The 26,505-nt window shown below is 38.5% G+C and overlaps 1 protein-coding gene across 1 annotated transcript in view; it reads left to right on the forward strand.

The window, feature by feature from the left end:
* The window catches only part of ACVR2A (activin A receptor type 2A), a 59,518-nt gene that overhangs the window by 18,696 nt on the left and 14,317 nt on the right, over positions 1 to 26,505 (forward strand). The window contains exons 3-8 of the mRNA XM_083350453.1: positions 4,372 to 4,579; positions 5,601 to 5,710; positions 10,285 to 10,439; positions 17,939 to 18,082; positions 19,441 to 19,584; positions 24,626 to 24,771. Coding sequence (XP_083206579.1) covers positions 4,372 to 4,579; positions 5,601 to 5,710; positions 10,285 to 10,439; positions 17,939 to 18,082; positions 19,441 to 19,584; positions 24,626 to 24,771 — 907 coding nt within the window. The remainder of the gene's footprint in view (positions 1 to 4,371; positions 4,580 to 5,600; positions 5,711 to 10,284; positions 10,440 to 17,938; positions 18,083 to 19,440; positions 19,585 to 24,625; positions 24,772 to 26,505) is intronic.

The following is a 26,505-nucleotide window of genomic DNA, read 5'->3' on the forward strand; positions in this document are numbered from 1 at the left end:
GCCTCAAAATTTCCTTTAAGGTTTTTAAGAACTTGCTGGGGCAGAATAATGACACTTGAAGGAATATTGGGGATAGATTGCTCGTATTTCATTCTGTAAACCGAGAGTGGCAACACTATTTGTCAGTATTCTCTTTTTAAATTGCTGAATAAACATTAGGGATAAGGAAGATAGATGAATCTCTAAAGGTCCAAAATAGTGATGGAATATTACTATTATGAATAAGTATCAAATATTTTTTAAAAAATCTTTTAGCTTTACGTTATTTTGTTGAAGAAAGCAATTGACAAGTTTATATAGAGTAAAAAAGTATATGCTTTAATACTAAATATTTTGTCTTTTTTAAATATCACAATAGCTCAACAAGTAAACATTTTTAGGTTTTATCCAATGTAGCAGGACTTTCTTTTTGTAAATCCCCAACTTTCTTTCAAATGTACTTAAAAGTTTTATTTAATTTATATGCTGGTCATGCAATATTTGCACAGTGGAATTAGGAGAGCTAAACAAAATGATTTAAATTTTCTTGAAGTAGAATTCAGCATGCTATATTATTTTGTCTGCTTATAAAATCCATTTTGTTTGAAGTGGACATTTTAAAAGGCCATGAAACAGATAACCATTATTTGGGGGAAATGCATATAAAAAAACTGGTTTTCTGGGAAAAAAGCAAACAGAAGTAACAAGAAACAGAGTTTAAAGTAAAAAACTCAGGGGCAGAGAATCAATATTTGCATATATAATTTACTTGTATGTATACATGATCTACAACAGTAAAATATAATAACATTGACGAAAATCATGAATAATTAAGGCACTTAAAAAGCATTTAAAAATAACAAATTGACAGGTTTGTAGCTAGGGATGAAAGTGGGAGAGGGCATTAGGCTATAACCTGTTAAGAAATTTAAAACTACTCATCTGTTATACTAAAAGTAATTTATTTGAATTATATTATGTCATTCTTCAAGGATCTGGAATAAATCTGAACTTTCTTAATTCTGTAAAGTAGACTAAACTTTCAGTTTTTAAAATATAATTGAAATGATGACAAATCCTATGCTTTTTTCATTAATCTATATTTGCATCCTTGGAATGACAAAAGAACAACTTTTCCCTTCCCTCGAGGTAGTACGTAAACATGTGGCAAGATTCATGGGAAATAGATGAGATAATAGTGTTCATAAAATACAAAAGTAAAAAAAAGGTGGGATTTAGATACATCGATGCAGAGATTTTTAATAGTCTTGAGTGACGCTACAGATGTATAATGGCCATTTGTTCTGAGTTGCCCTAGCTCAGGGGTCAGCAACCTGAAACAGTGAAAGAGCCACTCGGAACCGGTTCCCTCACAAAAGGAAAAACTGGGAGCCGCAAAAAAATGTGTGCACCTGTGCGTACATGCGCGCATGCGCAGAACAGGGTTTGACTGAAGAGCCAAGGCAAGATATGCACTTACCCTGCATATTTGAATTGATTGGTTGAACTTTTTTAGTCCCACTTTTTTTTTTTTTTGAACTGCACATGGCAGAATACTGGGAGCCACAAGAGACGGCTGAAAGAGCCGCATGCGGCTCCAGAGCCGTGGGTTGCAGACCTGTGCCCTAGCTGAAAAAAGTGATAATAGGACCTCAAAGCTCTGGCTGTCCCAGCATACCTGTGGTCACCTGATCATAATTTGGGCACTTAGCAACAGCTCACATTTAGAAACGCTGCATGTGATAACAATTTGCAACCTTTTCAGCCATCTGCCAACAAGCAAAGTCAATGGGGGAAAGCCATCACAAATTGTAATTACATGTCTCGCTTAATGACCATGATAGCTCCCTTAAAGATTGTGGCAAAAAGGTAATACAATTTAGTGCAGTGTGATGCCTCACTTAACATTCACCTTGCTTAACAATGAATTTTCCTGTCCCAATTTTGGTCATAAGTCAAGGGCTACCTATATCTGCATAAAAAAAGAGTTGAATTTCCGGGTGGTTATTACTAAAGGATAATCTTATTTACAGTAGTTCATGTTGTAGAAGCTTGCTATATGTATTGCTGCAAGGCATAGTAAATGAAGGTGCCCTTAAAGATGACTTGGGAATTGCACCTAAACAAGAGTGTGGCACCTCCTATTAGATACAGAGAATATAGGTAGTTCTTGACTTACGACCACAATTGACCCCAAAATTGCTATTGTTAAGTGAGTTTTGCCCCATTTTACGAACTTTCTTGCCACAGTTTTTAAGTGAATCACTGCAGTTGTTAAGTTAGTAACATGGTTATTAAGTAAATCTGTTTTCCCTATTGGTTTTGCTTGTCAGAAGGTGGCAAAAGTATACTGCAACTGTCATAAATATCCAGGCATCTGATTTTGATCACGTGACCATGGGGTTGCTGTAACAGCCATAAGTGTGAAAAATGGTCATAAGTCACTTTTCCAGAGCCATTGTAACTTCAAATGATCACTAAATGAATTATTGTAAGTTGAGGAAGACCTGTAGAAATAATCTAACATTGGTTTTGCATGAACTATATTGGCTTCCATTATTTCTGGACACACTACAAGATAATGTACCAGGACTAATACTGTTGAGAAATCTTGTCACTGACACAAATTTTTATTCCTATCTTTGGTTCCCTGTTTAATTAGTAATTGTTTTAATTACTACATTGCCATGTTTCGTTTGCTCTTTCTGTTGGAAAAACAGAGAAGAACCTGTATATATTCATGGATTTAAAAGTGTGTTTAAATGCCATACGTTAGGTTTTTTATTTTTATGTTTTTGCCTGGTTGAGCATGTTCCTTTTAAAAAAAAAAATCTGTTTAAAAATTATTAAGCCATATGGAGTTGAGTACCTCAGATCCAATAAATAATACAAATCCACAGCCCATGTTAGTCTATTTTTCCACTTTTGGTTTACTTTGGCAAGGGTTATGCTAAAACAGCGTTTCCCAACCTTAGGAACTTGAAGATGCGTGGACTTCAACTCCCAGAATTCCCCAGCCAGCATAGCTGGCTGGGGAATTCTGGGAGTTGAAGTCCACGCATCTTCAAGTTCCTAAGGTTGGAAAACGCTGAGTTAGTCCATACCAAACCAAAAAGTGGAAATGACTCTTGATATGACTAAGTTCCACTGAAATCTCTGCAAGTTTTTAGAAATTTAGTTTATAAAGTACTTTTCCTTAATTATAAAAAAAAAATTGAGTCTTCAAATATGAGGACTGTAATAATTTTTTTTAAAATACATTTAGGATTTGAAATCAGAACCTTTGCTCTTGTAGTAACCTAAATATAGATTGTATCACTTAATAATTAGGTTATACCAATAACATTGCATTAGTTCCCATTTGCAGCAGATCTACTACTGCATTTTGTGGGTTTTATTAAATAGAAAATAAGTCACTTGCACCTGTTTAATTTGTGTCCTGTCTTTGCTTCTTCCTCTTGTCTATTCCTTCTTTTCTCTAGCATAATAACAGTATGCCTGCAGTAATTGTATCAGGGTATGAAATACAGTGTGCTAATGACATTTTATGTTAGAAATATGAAGTCAAATATGCTTAAATGACTTTCAAATGAAAATATGAATTCAGATAACTCGACAATCAGTATTTATAAGGCATTGTCCATACATATGTAAAGGTTATAGGAGAGATTGGCTGTTTGTCCTTCCTGCCTGAAATGAAAGAAAATTGATGGCTAGAAACTTAAATGGAATATCTGAAACAAATGTGCTTTAATGAAAAATGTAAAAACAGATAGAAGATAGAAACATAGAAAGATTTAATACAGATTATTGGACATAATATCATAGTTTAGATTCAGTATTAAAGAGCTGCCAAACATTTTAAGCTTATGCCTGCATTTATAGATGTTTATTGATTTTATGCTAGAATGTCAGAAGACAAGAAATACAACATACATTTTCTTTTCTGTTTTACAAGGCATGAGGAATTATTAGAATGTCTCAGTATCTTACAGGAAAACTAGGAGGTGATATTTCTGTATAAAATCATATTCTTCCATCAAAAAGTAATAACATCCTTTATGGGAAAGAGATTTCACTAGATTGGCAAGTGACAAGTAATGTTTAGAGATAGGATTGTATTTCTTTGTTTCTTAAGAGAGAGATTATTATTACCTTTGCTGTGAATACCAGAAAACAATGAGTTTTGACATCTGAAAAAATTGCATTACTAAATTAAAAACAGTAAATAAAAGCAACTATTGTTCTGCCCAAAGGGAAAAAAATGCAATGCATACATAATATTTATTAGTAAAGATTACAAGACTTTTTAAATACAGCTTTTGTTTTTAGTATTTAATTATTTTTCCAAGGTTATCCAGAATTTAATTCTTAAAAACCAATTCCTTGCAGGTGCCATACTAGGCAGATCAGAGACGCAGGAGTGCATCTTCTACAATGCTAATTGGGAAAATGATAAGACAAATCGTAGTGGCATTGAACTTTGCTATGGTGACAAAGATAAAAGAAAACACTGCTTTGCAACATGGAAGAATATTTCTGGATCTATTGAAATTGTGAAAAAGGGCTGCTGGTTGGATGATATTAATTGTTACGACAGGCAAGCAAACACGACTATTTTCATATTTCCTGTTTTGTAAAATTTAATCTCTTTCTAAAGTCTAGAAACTTCATGATGTGTATAAGCGTAGACTATTACACAAGATCTATACAGACTAAGATATCAAACAAATCCTTAAGGTAAGTGACAGAATGATCCTTCATTGTTTGGGGACACTGCCACATTACTTTTTAGATATTTTTATTTTAATACCAGATTTGTTTGTTCACTCTTCTGTGTAGAAATTGGCTAGTTACTTTTATGTATATTTTGTGAGGCTTTGTTGATAAATAATAGCCAAAACTACATTGGAGGATGAGCAGGTTTCCCCCCCCCCCCCATAATAAGTAAAGATAAGGTAAAGGTCCATTTTTTCCAAACCTGCTTTTGATTTGGTAATGAAATTGGAACAGACTAGTGCTGAGCTAATCTGGTGTGGAGAAAACTCTTCAGACCCACCAATCTGACTGGTGAGACGGTCTCTGCATAACTGAGCTAATTGCATGAACTGCTGGCTGCAGCTAATGCAGTATTAAACTTAGGCTAAAATGCTGTTGGGATTCATAATTTAAAATTGGGAGTGAGCTGAAACATCAGTCATTTTTACCTATCAATTTCCTGCAGGCCTTTTCTCAAAGCAAAAAGCAAGAAGCTCAAGTTAGATATGTAGAAGACTTGTACTGTTGTTTTAAGAGATGCCTCAGATTAGCATGATTAGCAACCACTTTATAGGAAGCAGTAGGCAGTTTGATGTCTGCTGGTATCATTCTTTTGATGCAACGTGTGTGATTTGTGCTGCTTTTTATGTAGTACCTTCTGTATTGTTCCCTTTCATTATGGAAGCCAAATGAAAGTTTGATGTACTTTTGCACAAAATGGTAATTACTCAGATATTCAAATGTAGATTCCAGAATGCCAAACTTTTAAATTCTGTATTAATTTACTAGTAGCAATTTTGCTGGATGTTTTCTTTAATATAATTGTAACATTTTAATATTTAACTAATTTTAATCTCTTACAGGACTGACTGTATAGAAAAGAAAGATAGCCCTGAAGTGTTTTTCTGCTGCTGTGAGGGCAACATGTGCAATGAACATTTTTTCTACTTTCCAGAGATGGAGGTCACACAACGTATGTGATATAACTTTTCCTAAAAAGAGTCCTGCAGAGACATTTGTTTAGAATTTAAAACCTCTATTAAATATTGAACATGCTTGTAGATATTTTTCCGTTATCCTCATTGGATGATAATAATTGTAATTGAAGAAACATAGGAAGGGTCCTGGACACAGCAGCCTTGATTAGATACAATACTAAGCAATACAGGTAGCCCTTGACTTACAATCACGCTTGGTATCAGAATTTCCATTGAAGGTCGGTCTGATCATAAATCAAGGCATCACGTAACTCAACCCTACTTCACAACTATTTTTACCACAGTTGTTAAGGGAATCACCAGTGTCATTAAACAAGTCACAGATTTGTTAAGCGAAACACACAGTTGTTAAGTGAACCTGTCTTTTTCAATTGACTGCTTGTTGGAAGCCAGAGGTCATGATGATATGACTGCAAGACACTGCAACCATCATAAATGTGAACTGGTTGCCAAGCACCCAAATAGCAATCATGTGACTGCAGAGGTGGTGTAGGGGTCTTCAAGGATGGGTGATAAGTCACTGTTTCCTGAGCTTGTCATAATTTTGAATCTGTCAGGCCCAAACCGAAAGACCATATAGTGAAATCCAGTCAAGTCCAATATATTATGTGTTTACACTGCCAAGTACAGAATCTTGCCAAACTAAAGCTATATCTCTCTTCTCTAATAGATATATCCTGAGAGATTCTAAGGTGTGACTACTCTAAAGTTCTTACACACACACAAACACACACACACACACACACACACACACCGCCATGTAGTTTGGGAATGTGCAGTCTCTTAAGTTGGGCTTCTCTCTGGAATATACTTCCTCCTCACTGGGAAATTTCTGTGCCACCAAATCCCTCTATTGCTTTTCCAGATGCACATTCGATCATTAAATGAATGGTTGTAATACAAGGACTGTCTGTAGTTGGATTAGATTGGGAAAAGCCTTGCTGAATTTTGACCTTATATATTCCCCTTTTATCCCAATAATAATCTGTATCAGTGGTCCCCAACCTTTGTGGCTTGGTGGCCTGGCTGGAGGGGGGAGAGAGGAATTGGGCTGCGCAAGCAGTGAACCAGCACATATGTATGCGCATGCAGTCCTTGCGTGAGTGGCGGGCCAGTGCGCGTGCTCCAGCCAGCCACTCATGGCCCAATTCCATATAGGGCAAGGCCTGGTAGTGGGCCACAGCCTGAAGGTTGGGGACTCCTGATCTATATGGCTGCATCCAAGAAATAATAAATAATAAACCTTTCTGGTTGTTACAGTAACCCAGCCGGATTATTCAGTTGTAGAATTGATGGAGATAATAATGCAATATGGGAAAGTTTCTGGATTTAAGATCAACGTACAAAAAACTAAAATGTTGTCTAAAAATATGACAGTATCACAAAAGGCTGTTTTAGAAGAATTGACGGGATTTGAAATGGTTAAAAGGATTAAATATTTGGGGATATATCTGTCAGCCTCAAATGTGAAGTTATATAAAAATAATTATGAAAGGTTATGGGGAAAAATACAAAAAGAATTAGATAGTTGGAAAAAACTACAACTATCTCTATTGGGAAGAATTGCGGCTGTGAAAATGAATGTTTTGCCAAAATTTTTATTTTTATTTCAAATGATACCTATACTTAAAAAGGATTTAAATTTGGAGGAATGGCAAAAAGGAATTAATAAATTTGTTTGGGCAGGGAAAAAGCCATGAGTTAAATTTAAGATAATGCAAGATACGCGTGAAAGAGGTGGTCTTAAAATGCCTAATTTTAAATTATATTATGAGGCTGCTGCTTTGTCAGCGATAAGTGACTGGTTTAATTTAACACAAAGGAGATTATTAAATCTTGAGGGTCATGATTTGTTATTTGGGTGGCATGCATATTTATTGTATGATAAGAAGGTGGATAGTGTGTTTAAGACATATATTTTAAGGTGTGCTCTGTTGCGAGTTTGGAAAAAGTATAGACATAAGTTAAGCTACAAGATACCCATTTGGGCAATACCTAAACACGCAATAGAAAATATAAATGTGGGATTTAAACATGATGAGACTACATATAAGGAAATTTTAAGTTTAGAAAGGAATGTATGGCAATTAAAGCCATATAATATTTTAAAAGAAGAAAAGATTGTACAAACTTGGTTTCAGTATGGGCAATTACAAGCTAGATGGTTTTTCGATGACTGATGAAAACTTGGTAAAGCAAATTAGAGATCAAGGACAAGCACATATTTCAAGAAGTTATAACAATGGATACTTGGGAAAAGATCTGGGTTAGAAATGTGAAATTTACGCAGGCCCAAAATTTAAGAGAATTTTTATAAAATGTTTTATAGATGGCATTTAGATCCTAAAAAATTAGCAAGTATGTATCCGAATTGCCAGCCCAAATGTTGGAGGTGTGGTTGTGAGGATGCAACGTATTTTCATTTATGGTGGACTTGTAAAAAGGTTAAAGCTTTTTGGATTAAAATTTGGTGGAATATGCAAAAGATATTTAAGAAAAGGATAAAGTTTTCTCCACAATTGTTTTTATTGGGTATTATTACAGATACTACTGTTATAGATATTAAGTTGATGTTGAATTTAATTATGGCAGCGAGACTTTTAGTAGTGCAATATTGGAAGAAGGAAGAACTGCCGACTATAGAAGAGTGGACTTTAAAAGTTTCTAAGTTGGCGGAGATGGCAAAGATTTCAGCATATTTGAAAGACCAATCGCAACAGAGATACATTGTGGAATGGAGGAGATGGATTGATTATATCCAAAATAAATATGGGACTAAAAAGTTTCATTTAGCATTTGAATAAGTAGTGGATCTATATGATGTATAAGTAGTTAGTAGTTATTTTATTAATATTTTGACGATGGAGAGTTAAAGTGCGATAGAATCTAATGTCTTATTGTTGTTAGCATATTTTAGATTATGCTTGTTTGTATTTTTATACCTTGTATTCAGCTCTGGGAAGTCGGGGAGGGGTTGGGGAGGGGGAGGAGGGGGTTTTTTTGTATTCAAAAATCTATTGTAAAACTTTTCAATAAAAAATAAAATAAAATAAATAATAAACCTTTATTGTCAAAGTACAACATGTGTACATTGAGATTAGCTGAGCCTCCCCCCGTGCTCTCTCCCCCCAACACACAGTGACAACAAACCCTCCATCCCACCACACTATGTGAACCAACTACACCACACACCGGCCTCCCAAGTCAATTCTGCATAAGATTATGTCCCATTTAAAAGCCTAACAGCCCACGGATAAAAGCTATTTTTCAGCCTGTTGGTACAGCTGGCTATATTCCTATATCTTCTACCGGATGGTAGGAGAGTAAAGAGATACTGTCTAGGGTGTGAGTCATCCCTGAGAATCTTCCTCACTCTTCCAAGGCAACGAGCCCTGGCAATGTCATCCAGTGGTGTCAGGGAACAGCCCACAATGTCTTGTGCTGTGCTCACTACCCTCTGTAATACTTTCCTATCCGCGACCAGCATACCAAAACCACAATACCATACTAGAGGATGCTCTCTATAGTAGACCGGTAAAAGAGGGTCATTAGCTGTTGTTCTACCCTGTTCTTCCGCAAGACCCTAAGAAAGTGAAGCCTCTGTTGGGCCTTTCTAGCCACCTGAGTTGTGTTAACTTTCCAGGTCAGATCTTCACAGAGGTAGACTCCCAGAAATTTAAAGGAGGAAACTCTCTCTACACAGTTCTCTCCGATGTAAAGTGGGGCAAGTTCCTCCTTTTTTCTCCGGAAGTCTAACACCATCTCTTTCGTCTTGCCGATGTTTAGGTGCAAGTTGTTGTTACTACACCATATGGATAGTTTTTGTACCTCCGCCCTATATGCTGTCTCATCCCCACCTGTAATAAGACCCACCACAGTTGTATCATCTGCGAACTTGATTATCACAGTGGACGGGTCAGATGATATAAAGAGTACAGGTAGGGGCTAAGCACACAGCCCTGTGGCGTGCCGGTGGAAAGCTTCAGGGGGGTGGACAAACCAGAGCCGACCCTCACTGTTTGTAACCGATCCCTAAGAAAGTCTTGAATCCAATCGCAGATGGCGGGGGAGAATTTCAAGTCAGTCAGCTTCTCGATGAGAATGCTTGGCAAAATGGTGTTGACTTACTAAATTACAATAACTACAATTGTCAGATGCAAAGAATTGAGAACATTCACTGAGTTCAAAGCACTGATGAGATTATTATTGTTACATATACACAAGAATCTGGTCAACTAAAGGTCAAAGCTAAATTGGTGCTAGATAAGGGACAATGGAATTCCAGGGAGCTGGATTTGGGTCTCTTGTGGCTGCGCAGTGATTCCAAACTGATGATATAGTTAACCCTGCCTTCCAGCTCATTGTGCTCATCTCCTACAATAATAGGCAAAATACTAAATTTTAAATCTAAAATTTAAATGTTTAAGCTTTAGATGTATCATCATAGATAACTTTAGTGTGTAGATAACTTAAATTTCCTCAGTTTTTAAGAATTGCTTATATTTTCTGTGTTAATACTGAATTATAAGAAAACTTTTTCCCCTTGCAGCTACTTCCAATCCTGTGACAACTAGACCGCCTCTGTTTAGTACCTTGCTTTACTCTCTTGGACCTATAATGGGAATAGCAGTGATTGTACTCTTTTCGTTTTGGATGTACAGACACCACAAATTAGCGTATCCTCCAGTACTTGTACCAACCCAAGTAAGTGGATTATTTTGAATGGAAGTAGATTTGTTTCTTTGTCAGATATATATCCCATCTTTTTGTTAGCTTTCTCAAATTAATAAAGACTTGTTACTTTTGACGGTTGCTATTTGAACTTTTTAAGATTTTTGGAAAACTGCTGGCATATGATCTAAGAGTCTGTAGCTAGAGGAAGAAATTAGTTGAAATTAGTTTAGTTTCCCTCTTCCACAATTCATCAAAAGACTGTCAGTATCCTACATCAGACATTTTGCAAAAGGCACAGCTTAAAGTAAATATTTTGAACTTTATGATTTGTACATGATATGTTTTAAAATTACTCATTTATGGTAACAGGATGTAAAGTATAACGTATTAAATTTAGGAAAACTATTTTTTTCCCATTATTTGAAAATTTTATTTTGAAATAATTTTGAATATCCAGTTGTATTGTAGTTTTATTCAGGTATTTAAATAAATCAGCTCTATCACCATTCAAATTATGCCAGGAGAAAAAAAAGTCCTTCATACCTGTTGCTTCCCTTCCACTGGTGTTTATGCAAGTCAGTAGCTTGCTGTTGGAAGGAATTGTTTTGCATGTAGAGGCTGAAGGCTCTTTTTGGATAGCCATTTGCACCAAGAATGAATGTTTGCAGGAGATAATTGGCATTTGAATTATATTGCCGGTTCCATTGTAATTTGTTGACTTTGTGCACTGGATCCTATTGTTTAGAAAATCTAGGAATGACAGTCCTTGTGGAAATTGGCTAAAATTATTTTTAAGATGATTTTTATGAATATCCGTAACTTTTACAGAAATATTTGTGCACACTTCACATTCTCACACAAAATGTAATGCTGTCTTCTTACTTGTTTTTTGTTACTTGTTTAAAAAATGTAACATGTAAGCCTAGATTAGAATATCACTTGAGGAAAAGCACTAAGTTGTTAAAATATGAGCTCGTATTGAAGTGAGATCAAAATAACTTACTTTTATGTGGTTAAAATGTCAATGCAATAATTTGAATCTGCACCACTTATCTAGTACTAGATTGGACTTTTAAATAATTATAAAAGAAGCTGTTTTACATTTTATAATTTATTTTAAATGGTCTTATCTATTTCAGCACAAAAATAAAAGTTTGAACAATTAAATATATAAAAGATAGACTCATACTGTAGCTGTCTTAAATCCCCCTTTTTTGCAGAAAAGAAACTTTTGGCAAGGAAGGAGACAGTCTTGGTAAAACTCTGCTTTACACAATTCAGCTTTCCTAATATTACCAGAGATTGTTTTTGCTCATTGGAAATATTAAATATTTATTTTGACACATTGCCTTGAATTTTTTTCATTTAATTTTTTTTCTCTCTCTGCTGATTGTTATTTTTCTGATAAAGGTATATTTAAAATACACATAAAGTATCTTTGGAAACTAAAAATGTTTTCTACATCTATTAAAATAACGAGATTATAAATTACATTTGAAACAACAACAACTGAGAGGTTTCAATACAATGAAACATTTGAAGCAGATTCTGTGTGAAAAGTGCTATGACCAGTCATATGATACAATGTTAGCTGCCCTGAGTCCTTCGGGAGATAGGGCGGCATATAAGTCCCATTAAATAAATAAATAAATAAATTACAAAGAACTGTATACAACATATGCGATCCTTTTCATAAATTCTGTGTATATTCCATAATTGTAATTTTGATATTACCATTTTTGTCAGTACTATTAATCATGAGTATTTGTAAAAAAAAACACTTGTGTATTCAGAGTACAATCTAAAAGAGTTTGAGCAAAAAATCATGATCTGACTAGACATGGAACTTCTAATATAAACCTATGACTATAGAGTATAAACCAGATTATCAGCTAATTTCCAGTAGATACAGTCAGTAATACATATGTTCGATTGCAAGGACATTTCTTCATGCTGTAAGCAACCTGTAGCTGAGAAAAATCCCTTAAAAATCAGGAAAGGCTCATTTTATGAAGTTGAAAAAGCTGATTCATTCAGTATAATTTGAATTATTTATAACAGACATGTCAAACACAGGGGCCGGATCCGGCCCGCGAAGTGGTTTCATGTGGCCCGCGAAGCCATCCTGGAAACAGTGAGGGAACGGCCCCCACTGCCTTGGCCCTGACCCTGAGACCCTCCTTCTGCCAGAGACCCTCAGATCTGTCCCACTCCTGCCCAGGCCCCCATAGGCACCCTTGATGCATAGGTCATATGCACTCTAGCCACGCCCACCCAGTAGGCCATACGCACTCTAGCCACGCCCACCCAGTAGGCCACGCCCACCCAGGCCATACCCACCCAGCCCACTAAGGGCAACCGCAATGCTGATGCGGCCCTCAATGAAATTGAGTTTGACACCCCTGATTTGTAAACATAGATTTATATCATCTTTAGAAAGAATATCCAAAGTAATTTGTAATAAAAGATCAATACAATTTAAAAAAGGAAAAGCAAAGTAAAACTGACATATCAGTCTTGTGCAGGGGTAGGCAACCTCAGCTATGCTGACTCAGGAATTCTGGGAGTTGAAGTCCATGAGTCATAAAAGAGCCGAGGTTGCCTACCCCTGGTCTAGTGAAATCAAGTCTCAAATAAATTTACCTGAACATTGTTTAGATTAAGACATTTTCACTTTATTTAAATGCCTTTCACAATCCTGATTCCTTCTACTTGCCCAACATTATTTTAAGTTGCCATTATGATGTCAGATATCCACTTCCTCATTTTTCTAAATTGTGGCATTAACTCTTCTGTCACCATCCCACTCTCAGACTTGTTAAATGAATTGCCATCTCCTCCAAGCAGCTTCCCACAAATACATTTTCAATGTTGTGAATTCTTTTATCCAAAAAAATTCCACACAAGAAAAACATTTTCATGGTAGAATTGTTTTAAGAATTATTTTTCTAGAAAGATTATATAGTTTTATTACAAATTTATTGCCAACCTTAATTCTGCATACTTATTTGGTTTATTTGAACTAGTGCTCATTGTCCTCTTCACAAACAAGTAGCATTGGTTAATATATTATTAATATTTAGAAAGTATATATAGAATTTAAAGCTGGTGGATTGCATAGCAGTATCTGGTTAGCTCCTCAGAAAATGGTACCGTCATACTGAAGTTTGCAAGATGTGCATCTTGAAAAGCAGTATCTTCCAAATTAAAAGTGTATTTATTGCAGTGCTTAATAACTTTTTTGTTGGCAAATTAGATGAATTCAGTACTTCTTGATCATCGTTTTGTATTTGGAGCAGTTAGCACAGTTACTCCGCTTCTATTTAATTTTACACCTATATTTTGAATACCGTGTTTTATTAGCCATATTCCCACAAATGCATATCCTACACTGATTTTTTTTTGTAATTTTGTGTCAGATGTTCCTGACATCAAGAGGTTGATAACACTGGAAGTAATTTCTTTTCACTTTCAATGAGATCATACATGCTGAACTGCTAAGCACTGTCTTATGTTTTTACTGTACAATAAGGCTACGAAACTCCTTTGAAAGAGGATGGTAATTCCTCTTCAAATTATCAAAACCAGTGCATCAGAAACTGCTCCTGCCCAGTGTAGCCTGGTTGTAACTATTTTACTTTGCAAACTGGCAGGCATATGTGAATGAAGCTTGATGGGAGCAGTTCTCAAAGCAGCCATGCAAACCTGAAAAAAGATGTGGTCACTTTCAAAGGCCTTTGTATGCCAAATTCTGTTTCCTGAGAGAATTTCAGCAGGCTTTGCTGTCAGGACAGTTTGTTATATGGTCAACGTTGTTTCAGTTATTTCTGTGATCCCATCACCAATAAGAATCGTTGGAATAAAATGGACTTATTTTAATCCAGATGGTTGCACAAGTGACGTGAAGGAGGATTTCTTTCTCTCATTTTGCATATTTTTCCTCCTCTACCTTTATAAAGCTGAAGATTTCTGATTTTGCATAGTGTTAATATAAAGGATTAAGGAAACTCCTCATTTTGAGGGACCTGCTGGCTGTCTGGTTGGACCTTTAAATATTCTTTTATTTGGGATAGAGGAGGAGGATTCAAGAGAAGAGAATATCCGGAGTTTCTTTGTTATTTTATTAGCATCTTGGAAGAATAGAAACTACAGTAGTAAGGTTGACAGGGAATGTTTATCATATGAGCGATGATTTTTCCCAATCCACCCCCTTAATGTTTGCTCAGTGTGGCACACATGATTGGGAAGTAATTTTGTATCTGTTCCAGTTGTCTATATTTTTGCTTGCTTTGAGTCTACATTTTTGCTTGCTGTGGATTTTTTAAACACAAATCTCTGCCTTGTGCAGAAAGAACAGTTTTATTTTATTTTTTTCTTTCATTGCTTTTATTAAAATAAAAATACTTCTTGATTGACTACTTGTTGGTTTAAAGGGAAAATCGAGAGCCATTTATTTTAGAGGAAGGGAAGGGAGATTTTCTGTTTAGCCCATCCCAATTCCTGATAAATGGGGAAAGGTCCCTGTTGTAGAAAAGGCGGTGGCAGCAGTATAATTACTTGCCTGAGTAGTTTTCATCTGGGAATGAAATACACTTAGAACTCAGGTAGAGGGTTTGTGAGGGTGGTATCACGGACTGGAATGAATGTTGATGATAGAAATCTTTCCTCCTGTTTTCTTTTTTGCTATTGTTGGTTTTTAGTGAATTTTATGTTTCCCTCAATTTATCAGCAGTTACATTTTGCATATTATAATAATGCCTTCGCTTTTAAAAAATAAAAAATTGAGGTGTTTCATCAGTGTTAAAATGTTAATTCAGTGTTAATTTACATACTGATATTTCCAAATGGAAGCAGCCTATCAAAAGGAAGGAAGAGTGATATTTCTAGAATTAAATTAGCTACCAAAATATTATTGTAAAGTAAACTATGCTTAGCAAGTTTAATGGTTAAATGAAGTAAGATTAGGATGAGGGTTGTGTCTGTCTGCCTTTTGTTTCATAGTTATGCTTTGTAGTTTTGTAGGTTAGATGATGGAACACTGCCCTCTGGTGTAATGTACCAACTTACATTTTATGCATAGAATATTACCAATATCTTAACTAAATTACATTTTCCTGCATCTTCTAACTAGTTACATCATACTTATGGATCAGTTTTTGGAAGCTTAAATACTATTTTGAGCATTTGGTAACAAAATCTTTAATGTTCAAATAAGTCAATTACATTGTTGCTGTCTTTTATTGTCAATAAAGAGGATCAATGCAGTACACATTTGAGAATTTCATGCATGCTGAATTTTATCTATAACTTTTAGTTACTGACAACTCTCACTTTTCCTAAAATGCACTTATATCTGCTTTGTATTATATGAAATAATTCTCTTTTGCCTGTGTGTGTCTTTTTTTTTACAAGCATGCCTTTCATATAATGATAGAGGTAAGATGCATTGTTTTATTTGTAGTCATACATTTGTGGAGTTCCAAACTACTTATAGGAGTAACATTTGGAGAAATGTGTATTTGTATCCAAAAATATTGGATTCTTCCATTTGTTGAATTTTCTACAGTGTAACATGTCAGTATCAAAAACAATTTGATGGCCTATTATAGCAAACATTGTGATATTGCATTAGCTTGGGTGGAAAAATCTAATACAGTGCCTAGCCCTAATATATTCATACGATACTGAACTTCATATAAACAAATTGACATTAAAAAAAACTTCATAACCATCATTGGATGTCTGCTAAGATATAGAATCTGCATATGCAAGAGAAAAATGTTTTTCGTTTTGTTTTGGAAATTTGAATGGTGTTTCAAAATCAGTATTCTCCTTCTCAAAATATAATGCATTTGTAAGATTCAGACAGTTACTTCAGGCATATTTAAGAACCTGAGAATATCAATATTAATAGCAAACCTGCATGCTCTATCAGTCTATTTTTGAGAGTTTCTTTAAAATCAGAAGTGATAGACGTGGTAGAGTTCATTTTAGAAACCAGATCTTGAAGACCCACTAACATACGTGGACTTCATCAGGCAGTGTTCATTTAATATTAAATGTATTGTTAAATACATATTTTCTACTATTATTTCACATTACTTTTTGGAATGGTGGGATTAAATTGGCATATGCAAGATTATAGGTAACCCTTGTTTAGCTGTTTAGTATTAGCAATACAGTAGTATGCTTAGGAGAAAAAAGACAAAAGGAGGCAAAGTTTGATTAGTTAGCTTGTATAAAAGCCTAATGCTGGGAAAGATTGAGGGCAAGAGAAGAAGGGGACGACAGAGAATGACTTTGCAGCTAACAACAACAAATTAAAAGCAAAGGAAAAAGAAAGTGACACTCTTCAGTGAATATGAGAAGCAAAATATAATCTTATCCTTTGTTTATGGTTGAGAACTAAAGAAAATACACACTTTTTGATCCCTTTCCTGTGTATAGTAAAGGTGAATCCTCACAATATTTTATGTTGCATGATGGATCCATATAGATTAAAAAGGGATTCCTTTGTTGTACACTTTATTATCATGTCATTATAAAGCTATTTACCACTTCTTTTGATCTGTTCTCCCAATCCATCTATTGTTACACCACAGCCTATGTATAAAATTTCTTGGTAAGAAAGATTTCTCGTTGTATTTTCAAGCAAGAAATATAGAACTATGTATCTTTAGAATAATTTATTTGTTACAAAGGGAAACATACCATTCTGTAATTATAACTAATTAGTGTATACTCAGTTTATATCATGCCCTGACACATGTAACTCATACCTGAGGCCATTTCATCATAGTTCACTTCATCTATACCAAAATATTGACTCTTTTTACATCATATAGGTCACTTAGTATTGATGAAAGTAGATTAAGTAGCGAGGACCAGGAAATACAATCACACATAAGTATCTTTGAGGTCCCAATCAGCATTGCCATAATAGATTATTTTAAATCTTTCTTATAATGCTTATAATAAATTAAATGCTAATAAAGATAAGTAGTTCCTAACTACAAAAACTGATTTTCCCCATCTTTCAAGTGATATTTGGTCAGTAACTGGGTTGGTAAAGTAGGAATGGATCCTCAAGAATTATGTATATGCGCAGGAAATAACCACAGGCTGCATGAAGCATATAGGTTTCCTATACAAGAATTATAATTCCATTAAAAATAAAATATTTAATAACCCTTTTTACAGTTTCTTCATTTAGGTATTTTTCATAAAAAATTAGTAGATATATGTTGCAGAAGCTCTTTATTGACCATATGTAGAGACTAAAGATATTGGATCAGTTTAAAGAAATGTTATTCCTTCCATATTTTGTTTGCATGCATTTGTTTGGAATCATATAATTTAAGTGTTAATTTACTCATTTTTGCTGAAAAAAAGTTGAAAATTAATAAATTGTGAAGCATTTAACATTTTTGTTTGCATTCTAGTAAGATTTGTTGATATAATTTGCTTCCTAAATTGGTGAATGAGATTATACTAAAAAATGAACTTTTGTTGACTGTTGTTATTTTTAGGACCCTGGACCACCACCTCCATCACCACTGATGGGCCTAAAGCCATTGCAGTTATTAGAGATCAGAGCTAGAGGAAGGTTTGGCTGTGTCTGGAAAGCTCAGTTGTTAAATGAATACGTTGCTGTGAAAATATTCCCAGTGCAGGTATACAAACAACAAAATATTGTACTATAAAAGACAGATTTTGTGTGTGTGTGTGTGTGTGTGTGTGTGTGTGTGTAGACACTGCTGCCAGTTCAGGTTTATTTTACTGTGTTTCTAAAATACCAACACACATACGAATCTTATCCAAACCTTGACACTCTTTTGTACATCAGTATGAATTATTGAAACAGTATAACTTTCAGCCTCCATCTAAAGTTGTCAGTTTTTTTATATCAACGTTTAACATAAAAATTTTGTGGGGAGGGAAACATAGTGATAGCTTACCTACTTCAGTATAAATATTACATAAGCCTTTTGAAAACAGGAAGGAAAAAGCTTGCTTAATATGGCTCAATCAGTATAACAGCAAAAAAAGCCTTCATATAATATCATTCTGTATTAAAATAATATAAGCCAGTGATCTTCTCTATGGTCATTGGTTTAATGATATTTATTTCTGAGTTAATGGTGCTATCAAATCACCAGTTTGATTTTGGAGATCTCTTTCCTATGATTTATTCATCAGAAGTCATTCAATTAATGCTACAAACTTTGAAGGAAGGAATAGTATATTTTTGCTGTTATTTCAGTCTTAATATCTGCTACTTAACAGGGTTTTTTTTACTTCATTCTCAGTTTTGTTATATATAATTCCAAAAGGCTCTGCAGATAAGGTTTTGCAGTTAGCATGGGGATCCTAGATTAATATTTTTGTCACCAGAGGGTTTTGTTATGTTTTGTATTGGGTTTTATTCCTGTCAGCCATACAGAGTAACTGTGAGAGAGTTGAGCGACCATATAAATGTTCTCATTAGTAAACACAATACAACTAAATAATTATAATCCTTATTTAAAAACACTGTTATTTATGCTTATGAATTATGTACCAACTATTTACCAGCAGCCTAAAAAACATTCTAGAACCTGGGGGGAAATAACCAGATAAAGACGGAAAAAACTGATGATTTAATTCTGTCTTAATGTCAGAAGAACTTCATTGAATTGTTTACCTCACTTTATTATCTATATTTATATGAAGAAGCAAACCAGGAAAAATCTTTATCTTTAGTCCAGAGAACTTGCTTGGCAAATATTAATTGCTGATGAGATTTATCTAAACTTGTCTGACCTCAACTTAATAATCTAAAGATTTGTGCACAGTTCAGAAATTGCTAGAAGCAAGAGTTCTCTTAATGTGAATTTGTCAGACTAATGCTTTTTTTGTCCATCACCCCATACATTTGGACAAATTTCAGGGGTAGCATATCAGATATGATTTTCATTATTTAAAATATTTTTGAATATATAGAAATGTATTATTTTTTAAAAAAATATTAATGTGGTTCTTTTTGTTCCAGGATAAAGAATCATGGCAAAATGAATATGAAATATACAGCTTGCCAGGAATGAAGCATGAAAATTTACTGCAGTTCATTGGTGCTGAAAAACGAGGCACTAGTATTGATGTTGATTTGTGGCTAATAACAGCGTTTCATGAAAAGGTGATGTCTTAGTTGTGATAGCTCATGTGATAATGGTTAGAAGTTTTCATTGTGTACAAACAGGATATTTTCCAAGCAAATTTTGAGGCACATTTTTAAGCTTGTGAACTTTAGTAGATTCACTTTTAAGAGCAATGCTAAATTTTAAAGGGGAATTCAACAGAAGACAGTGATTTCAGACCATTTTTCAGAGTGGGGATGGGAGTGATTTGGCTCCCAGAGGCCTTCCTCTTCCATGTCTGCCTGTAAAACTTTCTTTGGAGGGGTGGGGAGAATCAAGAGACAGAAATAATTGCCATTGTCTCTTATGATGGCACAGCACTAGGTAAGTGTAGCACCAAACTCCTCAAACATTGCCTACCCATATCGTTGTTTAAAAAGGATGCCCACTGAATTATTTCTATCTTGGTAATGATAGAATTGAGGCCGTTGAGCTATGGTGCTGGAGAAGACTCCTGCGAGTCCCTTGGACTGCAAGGCGATCAATCCAGTCAGTCCTAGAGGAGATCAACCCTGACTGCTCTTTAGAAGGCCAGATCCTGAAGTTTAAACTCAAATAATTTGGCCACCTAATGAGAAGAAAGGACTCACTGGAGAAGAGCCTAATGCTGGGAAAGATTGAGGGCAAGAGAAGAAGGGGACGACAGAGAATGAGGTGGCTGGATGGAGTCACTGAAGCAGTAGGCGTGAGCTTAAATGGACTCCAGAAGATGGTAGAGGACAGGAAGGCCTGGAGGAACCTTGTCCATGGGGTCACGATGGGTCAGACACGACTTCGCAGCTAACAACAACAGTGATAATGTTACTTTGAATTCTTTTTAAATTGATTATTGGAGTCCAATTATCTGTCCCTGTATTTTCATTTTTCTCCTCCAAGATCAGATTGCAAAAAGATTTCAGTAAATTTTGGATATTCCAGGTTCTAGAATAGCAAATGGGATATTCTCTCCAAGTGTGTGTTTTCTCTATTTAGGCTGTGTACCAATGTATATTCCTAGTTCTAAAATTTTGGTTAAATATGTCAGTGGCTAGTGACATATTCCTGCACAATTTTTTTCATAATGTAATAGGTAGGAAATTTAACTTAGGATAGGCACAGGATAATTGTGTATATCACAATTGGAAATTTTACAATTTTATAATCTAGTTCACTTAAATCACAATTATTTATACAAAATATGTGATCATATATTTATATTATGTGTGTCCCCCACTGAGATACAATCCAGCCAAAATAAAAATTAACAAGAACTAAACAAAGTAAAATTTACAAAGAAAGAATATAGTTACTATAATAATGAAAATAATACAATTATAAAAGCCTAAATTTACATACCGTATATACTTGAGTATAAGCCGACTCGAGTATAAGCCGAGACCCCCAATTTCACCCCCAAAAACTGGAAAAAGTTATTGACTCGAGTATAAGCCGATCCGCCGTTCTGCAAGCCTCTGCCGCCAGCAGAGGCTCGATCCGCCATTTTGCAAGCCTGAATACACAGGAATACCCTGTGTAGCCGCGGCTCGTCGGCAGGTCTCCGTTCCTCCTGCCGACCTTTGGGGAGGTTTGGGCGCCTCCCCAAACCTCCCCAAACCTCGGCAGGTCTCCGTTCCTCCTGCCGACCTTTGGGGAGGTTTGGGCGCCTCCCCAAACCTCCCCAAACCTCGGCAGGTCTCCGTTCCTCCGCGCAGACCTGCCGACCTTTGGGGAGGTTTGGGCGCCTCCCCAAACCTCGGCAGGTCTCCGTTCCTCCTGCCGACCTTTGGGGAGGTTTGGGCGCCTCCCCAAACCTCCCCAAACCTCTGCAGGTCTCCGTTCCTCCGCGCAGACCTGCCGACCTTTGGGGAGGTTTGGGCGCCTCCCCAAACCTCCCCAAACCTCGGCAGGTCTCCGTTCCTGTTTGGGGAGGTTTGGGCGCCTCCCCAAACCTCCCCAAACCTCGGCAGGTCTCCGTTCCTCCGCGCAGACCTGCCGACCTTTGGGGAGGTTTGGGCGCCTCCCCAAACGTCCCCAAACCTCGGCAGGTCTCCGTTCCTGTTTGGGGAGGTTTGGGCGCCTCCCCAAACGTCCCCAAACCTCGGCAGGTCTCCGTTCCTCCGCGCAGACCTGCCGACCTTTGGGGAGGTTTGGGCGCCTCCCCAAACGTCCCCAAACCTCGGCAGGTCTCCGTTCCTGTTTGGGGAGGTTTGGGCGCCTCCCCAAACCTCCCCAAACCTCGGCAGGTCTCCGTTCCTCCGCGCAGACCTGCCGACCTTTGGGGAGGTTTGGGCGCCTCCCCAAACGTCCCCAAAACTCGGCAGGTCTCCGTTCCTGTTTGGGGAGGTTTGGGCGCCTCCCCAAACGTCCCCAAACCTCGGCAGGTCTCCGTTCCTCCGCGCAGACCTGCCGACCTTTGGGGAGGTTTGGGCGCCTCCCCAAACGTCCCCAAACCTCGGCAGGTCTCCGTTCCTGTTTGGGGAGGTTTGGGCGCCTCCCCAAACCTCCCCAAACCTCGGCAGGTCTCCGTTCCTCCGCGCAGACCTGCCGACCTTTGGGGAGGTTTGGGCGCCTCCCCAAACCTCCCCAAACCTCGGCAGGTCTCCGTTCCTGTTTGGGGAGGTTTGGGCGCCTCCCCAAACCTCGGCAGGTCTCCGTTCCTCCGCGCAGACCTGCCGACCTTTGGGGAGGTTTGGGCGCCTCCCCAAACGTCCCCAAACCTCGGCAGGTCTCTGTTCCTGTTTGGGGAGGTTTGGGCGCCTCCCCAAACGTCCCCAAACCTCGGCAGGTCTCCGTTCCTGTTTGGGGAGGTTTGGGCGCCTCCCCAAACCTCCCCAAACCTCGGCAGGTCTCCGTTCCTCCGCGCAGACCTGCCGAGGTTTGGGGAGGCGCGCAAACCTCCCCAAAGGTCGGCAGGAAGAACGGAGACCTGCCGAGGTTTGGGGAGGTTTGGGGAGGCGCCCAAACCTCCCCAAAGGTCGGCAGGTCTGCGCGGAGGAACGGAGACCTGCCGAGGTTTGGGGACGTTTGGGGAGGCGCCCAAACCTCCCCAAACAGGAACGGAGACCTGCCGAGGTTTGGGGACGTTTGGGGAGGCGCCCAAACCTCCCCAAACAGGAACAGAGACCTGCCGAGGTTTGGGGACGTTTGGGGAGGCGCCCAAACCTCCCCAAAGGTCGGCAGGTCTGCGCGGAGGAACGGAGACCTGCCGAGGTTTGGGGAGGCGCCCAAACCTCCCCAAACAGGAACGGAGACCTGCCGAGGTTTGGGGACGTTTGGGGAGGCGCAGACCTGCCGAGGTTTGGGGAGGTTTGGGGAGGCGCCCAAACCTCCCCAAAGGTCGGCAGGAAGAACGGAGACCTGCCGAGGTTTGGGGAGGTTTGGGGAGGCGCCCAAACCTCCCCAAAGGTCGGCAGGTCTGCGCGGAGGAACGGAGACCTGCCGAGGTTTGGGGAGGTTTGGGGAGGCGCCCAAACCTCCCCAAACAGGAACGGAGACCTGCCGAGGTTTGGGGACGTTTGGGGAGGCGCCCAAACCTCCCCAAAGGTCGGCAGGTCTGCACGGAGGAACGGAGACCTGCCGAGGTTTGGGGAGGTTTGGGGAGGCGCCCAAACCTCCCCAAACAGGAACGGAGACCTGCCGAGGTTTGGGGACGTTTGGGGAGGCGCCCAAACCTCCCCAAAGGTCGGCAGGTCTGCGCGGAGGAACGGAGACCTGCCGAGGTTTGGGGACGTTTGGGGAGGCGCCCAAACCTCCCCAAAGGTCGGCAGGTCTGCGCGGAGGAACGGAGACCTGCCGAGGTTTGGGGACGTTTGGGGAGGCGCCCAAACCTCCCCAAAGGTCGGCAGGTCTGCGCGGAGGAACGGAGACCTGCCGAGGTTTGGGGAGGCGCCCAAACCTCCCCAAACAGGAACGGAGACCTGGGGAGGTTTGGGGAAGCGCCCAAACCTTCCCAAACGTCGGCAGGTCTGCGCGGAGGAACGGAGACCTGCCGAGGTTTGGGGAGGCGCCCAAACCTCCCCAAAGGTCGGCAGGAGGAACGGAGACCTGCCGAGGTTTGGGGAGGTTTGGGGAGGCGCCCAAACCTCCCCAAAGGTCGGCAGGAGGAACGGAGACCTGCCGAGGTTTGGGGAGGTTTGGGGAGGCGCCCAAACCTCCCCAAAGGTCGGCAGGAGGAACGGAGACCTGCCGAGGTTTGGGGAGGTTTGGGGAGGCGCCCAAACCTCCCCAAACGTCGGCAGGTCTGCGCGGAGGAACGGAGACCTGCCGAGGTTTGGGGAGACGCCCAAACCTCCCCAAACGTCGGCAAGTCTCCGTTCCTCCGCGCCCTGCCTGCCTGCTTCTTTCCGCTGCGGAAAGAAGCAGGCAGGCAAGGCGCGGAGTTTGGGGAGGTGCGCGCGCACCTCCCCAAACCTCCCCAAACTTCGGCAGGTCTCGGACGGCGGTGGCTTGGGAGAGGTGCGGGCGATCCCGGAAGCACCAAAGCCTCGGCCGCGCACAAGTCCTCGGTAAGTTTTTTTTGTTGACTGGAGTATAAGCCGAAGTGGAATTTTTCAGCCCAAAAAGTGGGCTGAAAAATTCGGCTTATACTCAAGTATATACGGTATGTAATTTTATTGATTTGATGTAAAGTGGATCAGCCCTACGTTCATTCTCTGCATTTGCTCACAACATTTACATAAGTCAATTGCATTTATTGAATAAATAGATCTTTATATCCTTGTTAAGCACACACAAGGATATGTGGCTCTGGTGATAGTCGGGGAAGAGAATTCCTTGTTTTAGGATGCAAAACCTGAACTGCCTGCAAATGTTATTGAACAAGATACAAAAAGCACATTGAAAGAAGCCTGTTATAGCAAGTTCTAGAAACAGGATCATGCCAAGACCAAAGTACTATTTTGTCCATGCATCCTAAATACTCATATGACACTGTTTTGACACTGTATGTAGTAAATACAGAAGTCTTGTGCTACCTAGAAAATGTATAATATTTAAATTTCCTGTGAATTTTTGTAGTTTTTAAGGAGAATAAACAGTATTTTTTTAAAAAATCTTTTTTAGGGTTCACTTACTGACTTCTTGAAGGCTAATGTTGTTTCATGGAATGAACTCTGTCATATAGCTGAAACTATGGCAAGAGGTTTGGCCTATCTCCATGAAGACATTCCTGGTCTAAAAGAAGGGCATAAACCAGCTATATCCCACAGGTATCACCTCTATCTATCTATCTATCTATCTATCTATCTATCTATCTATCTATCTATCTATCTATCGTATCCTATTTAAAGGCAACATACCACTTTACAATTACAATAAAGGTAAAGGTTCCCCCGTACATGCGTGCTAGTCGTTCCCAACTCTAGGGGCCGGTGCTCATCTCCATTTCAAAGCCGAAGAGCCAGCGCTTGTCCGAGGACATCTCCGTGGTCATGTGGCCGGCACAACTAGATGCCAAAGGCGCACGGAATGCTGTTACCTTCCCATCGTAGTGGTCCCTATTTTTCTACTTACATTTTTACGTGCTTTCGAACTGCTAGGTTGGCAGAAGCTGGGACGAGTAACAGGCATTCTGTTACGCGGCACTCGGGATTCAACCCGCCAAACTGACAACCATATGATCGACAAGCTCAGCGTCCTGAGCCACCACATCCCTTGTAAAATTACAATAGTTACTTGTAATAAGAGGTTTAAAAAGTATATAATGGCTCCTTGATGAGCCATTATAATGTATCCCAGGCCATTTGTATGACATTTTTCCAGAGAAAATTGCAATCTAAGGGAAAAGAGCTGTAGCTCAGGTTTTAATTGCTTTCCCAGGCATCTCATACTCTTTTGGAGTCTTTTCCAATCCTCAAGGGCAGCCTTTTAGGTGCTTGCAAGACTGGTTGAGAGCAGTCTTATCAAAACCACAGGTCTACTATATTGAAATGTGGATGCAACCCAATTTGTAGAAGTAAGAACAAGTCATCAGTGATCAGAATGCAAAATTAACTTGTAATACAGTTTGATTATAGAAATAATGCAGTGACACATTAGAAAAAAAATACCAATTTTGATTGATTCCTATTAAGATGTCATTTACAAAGGTACTTATTCTCTATTTGTTATCTTTCACATTTTTTGTCTTCTTCTCAATTTCTGCAATGTGAAGCAAAACCAATAACTCAATCTCTGTTTGAAATGCATCTGCTATGCTTCTTAACTTTTGTCAAACCCCCCCCCCCCCCACACACACACACACTTTTACCTATGGTAGATCAAATAAAGTGTTGCTTTAATTATCCAGTGGCATGAAGTGAACACAAGTACAGATTTACTTACTGGTTTATATATGGAAGTTTACTAGCCCACTTGTTTTATCTACGTGACATAAATTGCAGTCAGGGTGCTTTTGCCATTGACTTTCCCAGCAGTGACAAGTCTTTCCTGTACATTGTGTGGCTTTGGAAAAGAATGTACCCCTCTTTTATTTTTATACTGTGGAGAGGCAACAGATTGTTTTTATCTGAAAGCTTGGGTTTTTGCAAGGGACTCCACCATTCTACATCGTCCTGCAAAAATTATGTTACTTCATTCATGTCAGGAAGAGAGCAATGATGGTTTTGTCTGATGCAGCAGCAACCTCAAAATCACTTTTCTACTGATATTTCCTTCTCCACAGAGCATTGTGAAGAAAGGTATTTTGCATTCTGTTGTTATTTTATAAGAGGCAACAGAGGTTCAAATGACCTATCTAATTAGGTAAATCTTTTCAGTTAGTCTTTTACATCTTTTCCTCCATTAGCTAAGCACTCTGTGTTGTATATCTGTATGAATAGCAATGGTCATTGTTTTAATTATAAATAGTTGCTATGCTCAGTCACCAAGCAAAATTACTTCACCTCTGCAGCTATAATCAAATAATAAATTAGACTGTCAGTTAAACATGTCCAATATTATTC

This window comes from Vipera ursinii, assembly GCF_947247035.1.
Source record: "Vipera ursinii genome assembly, chromosome: 1".
Taxonomy (NCBI): Eukaryota; Metazoa; Chordata; class Lepidosauria; order Squamata; family Viperidae; genus Vipera; species Vipera ursinii.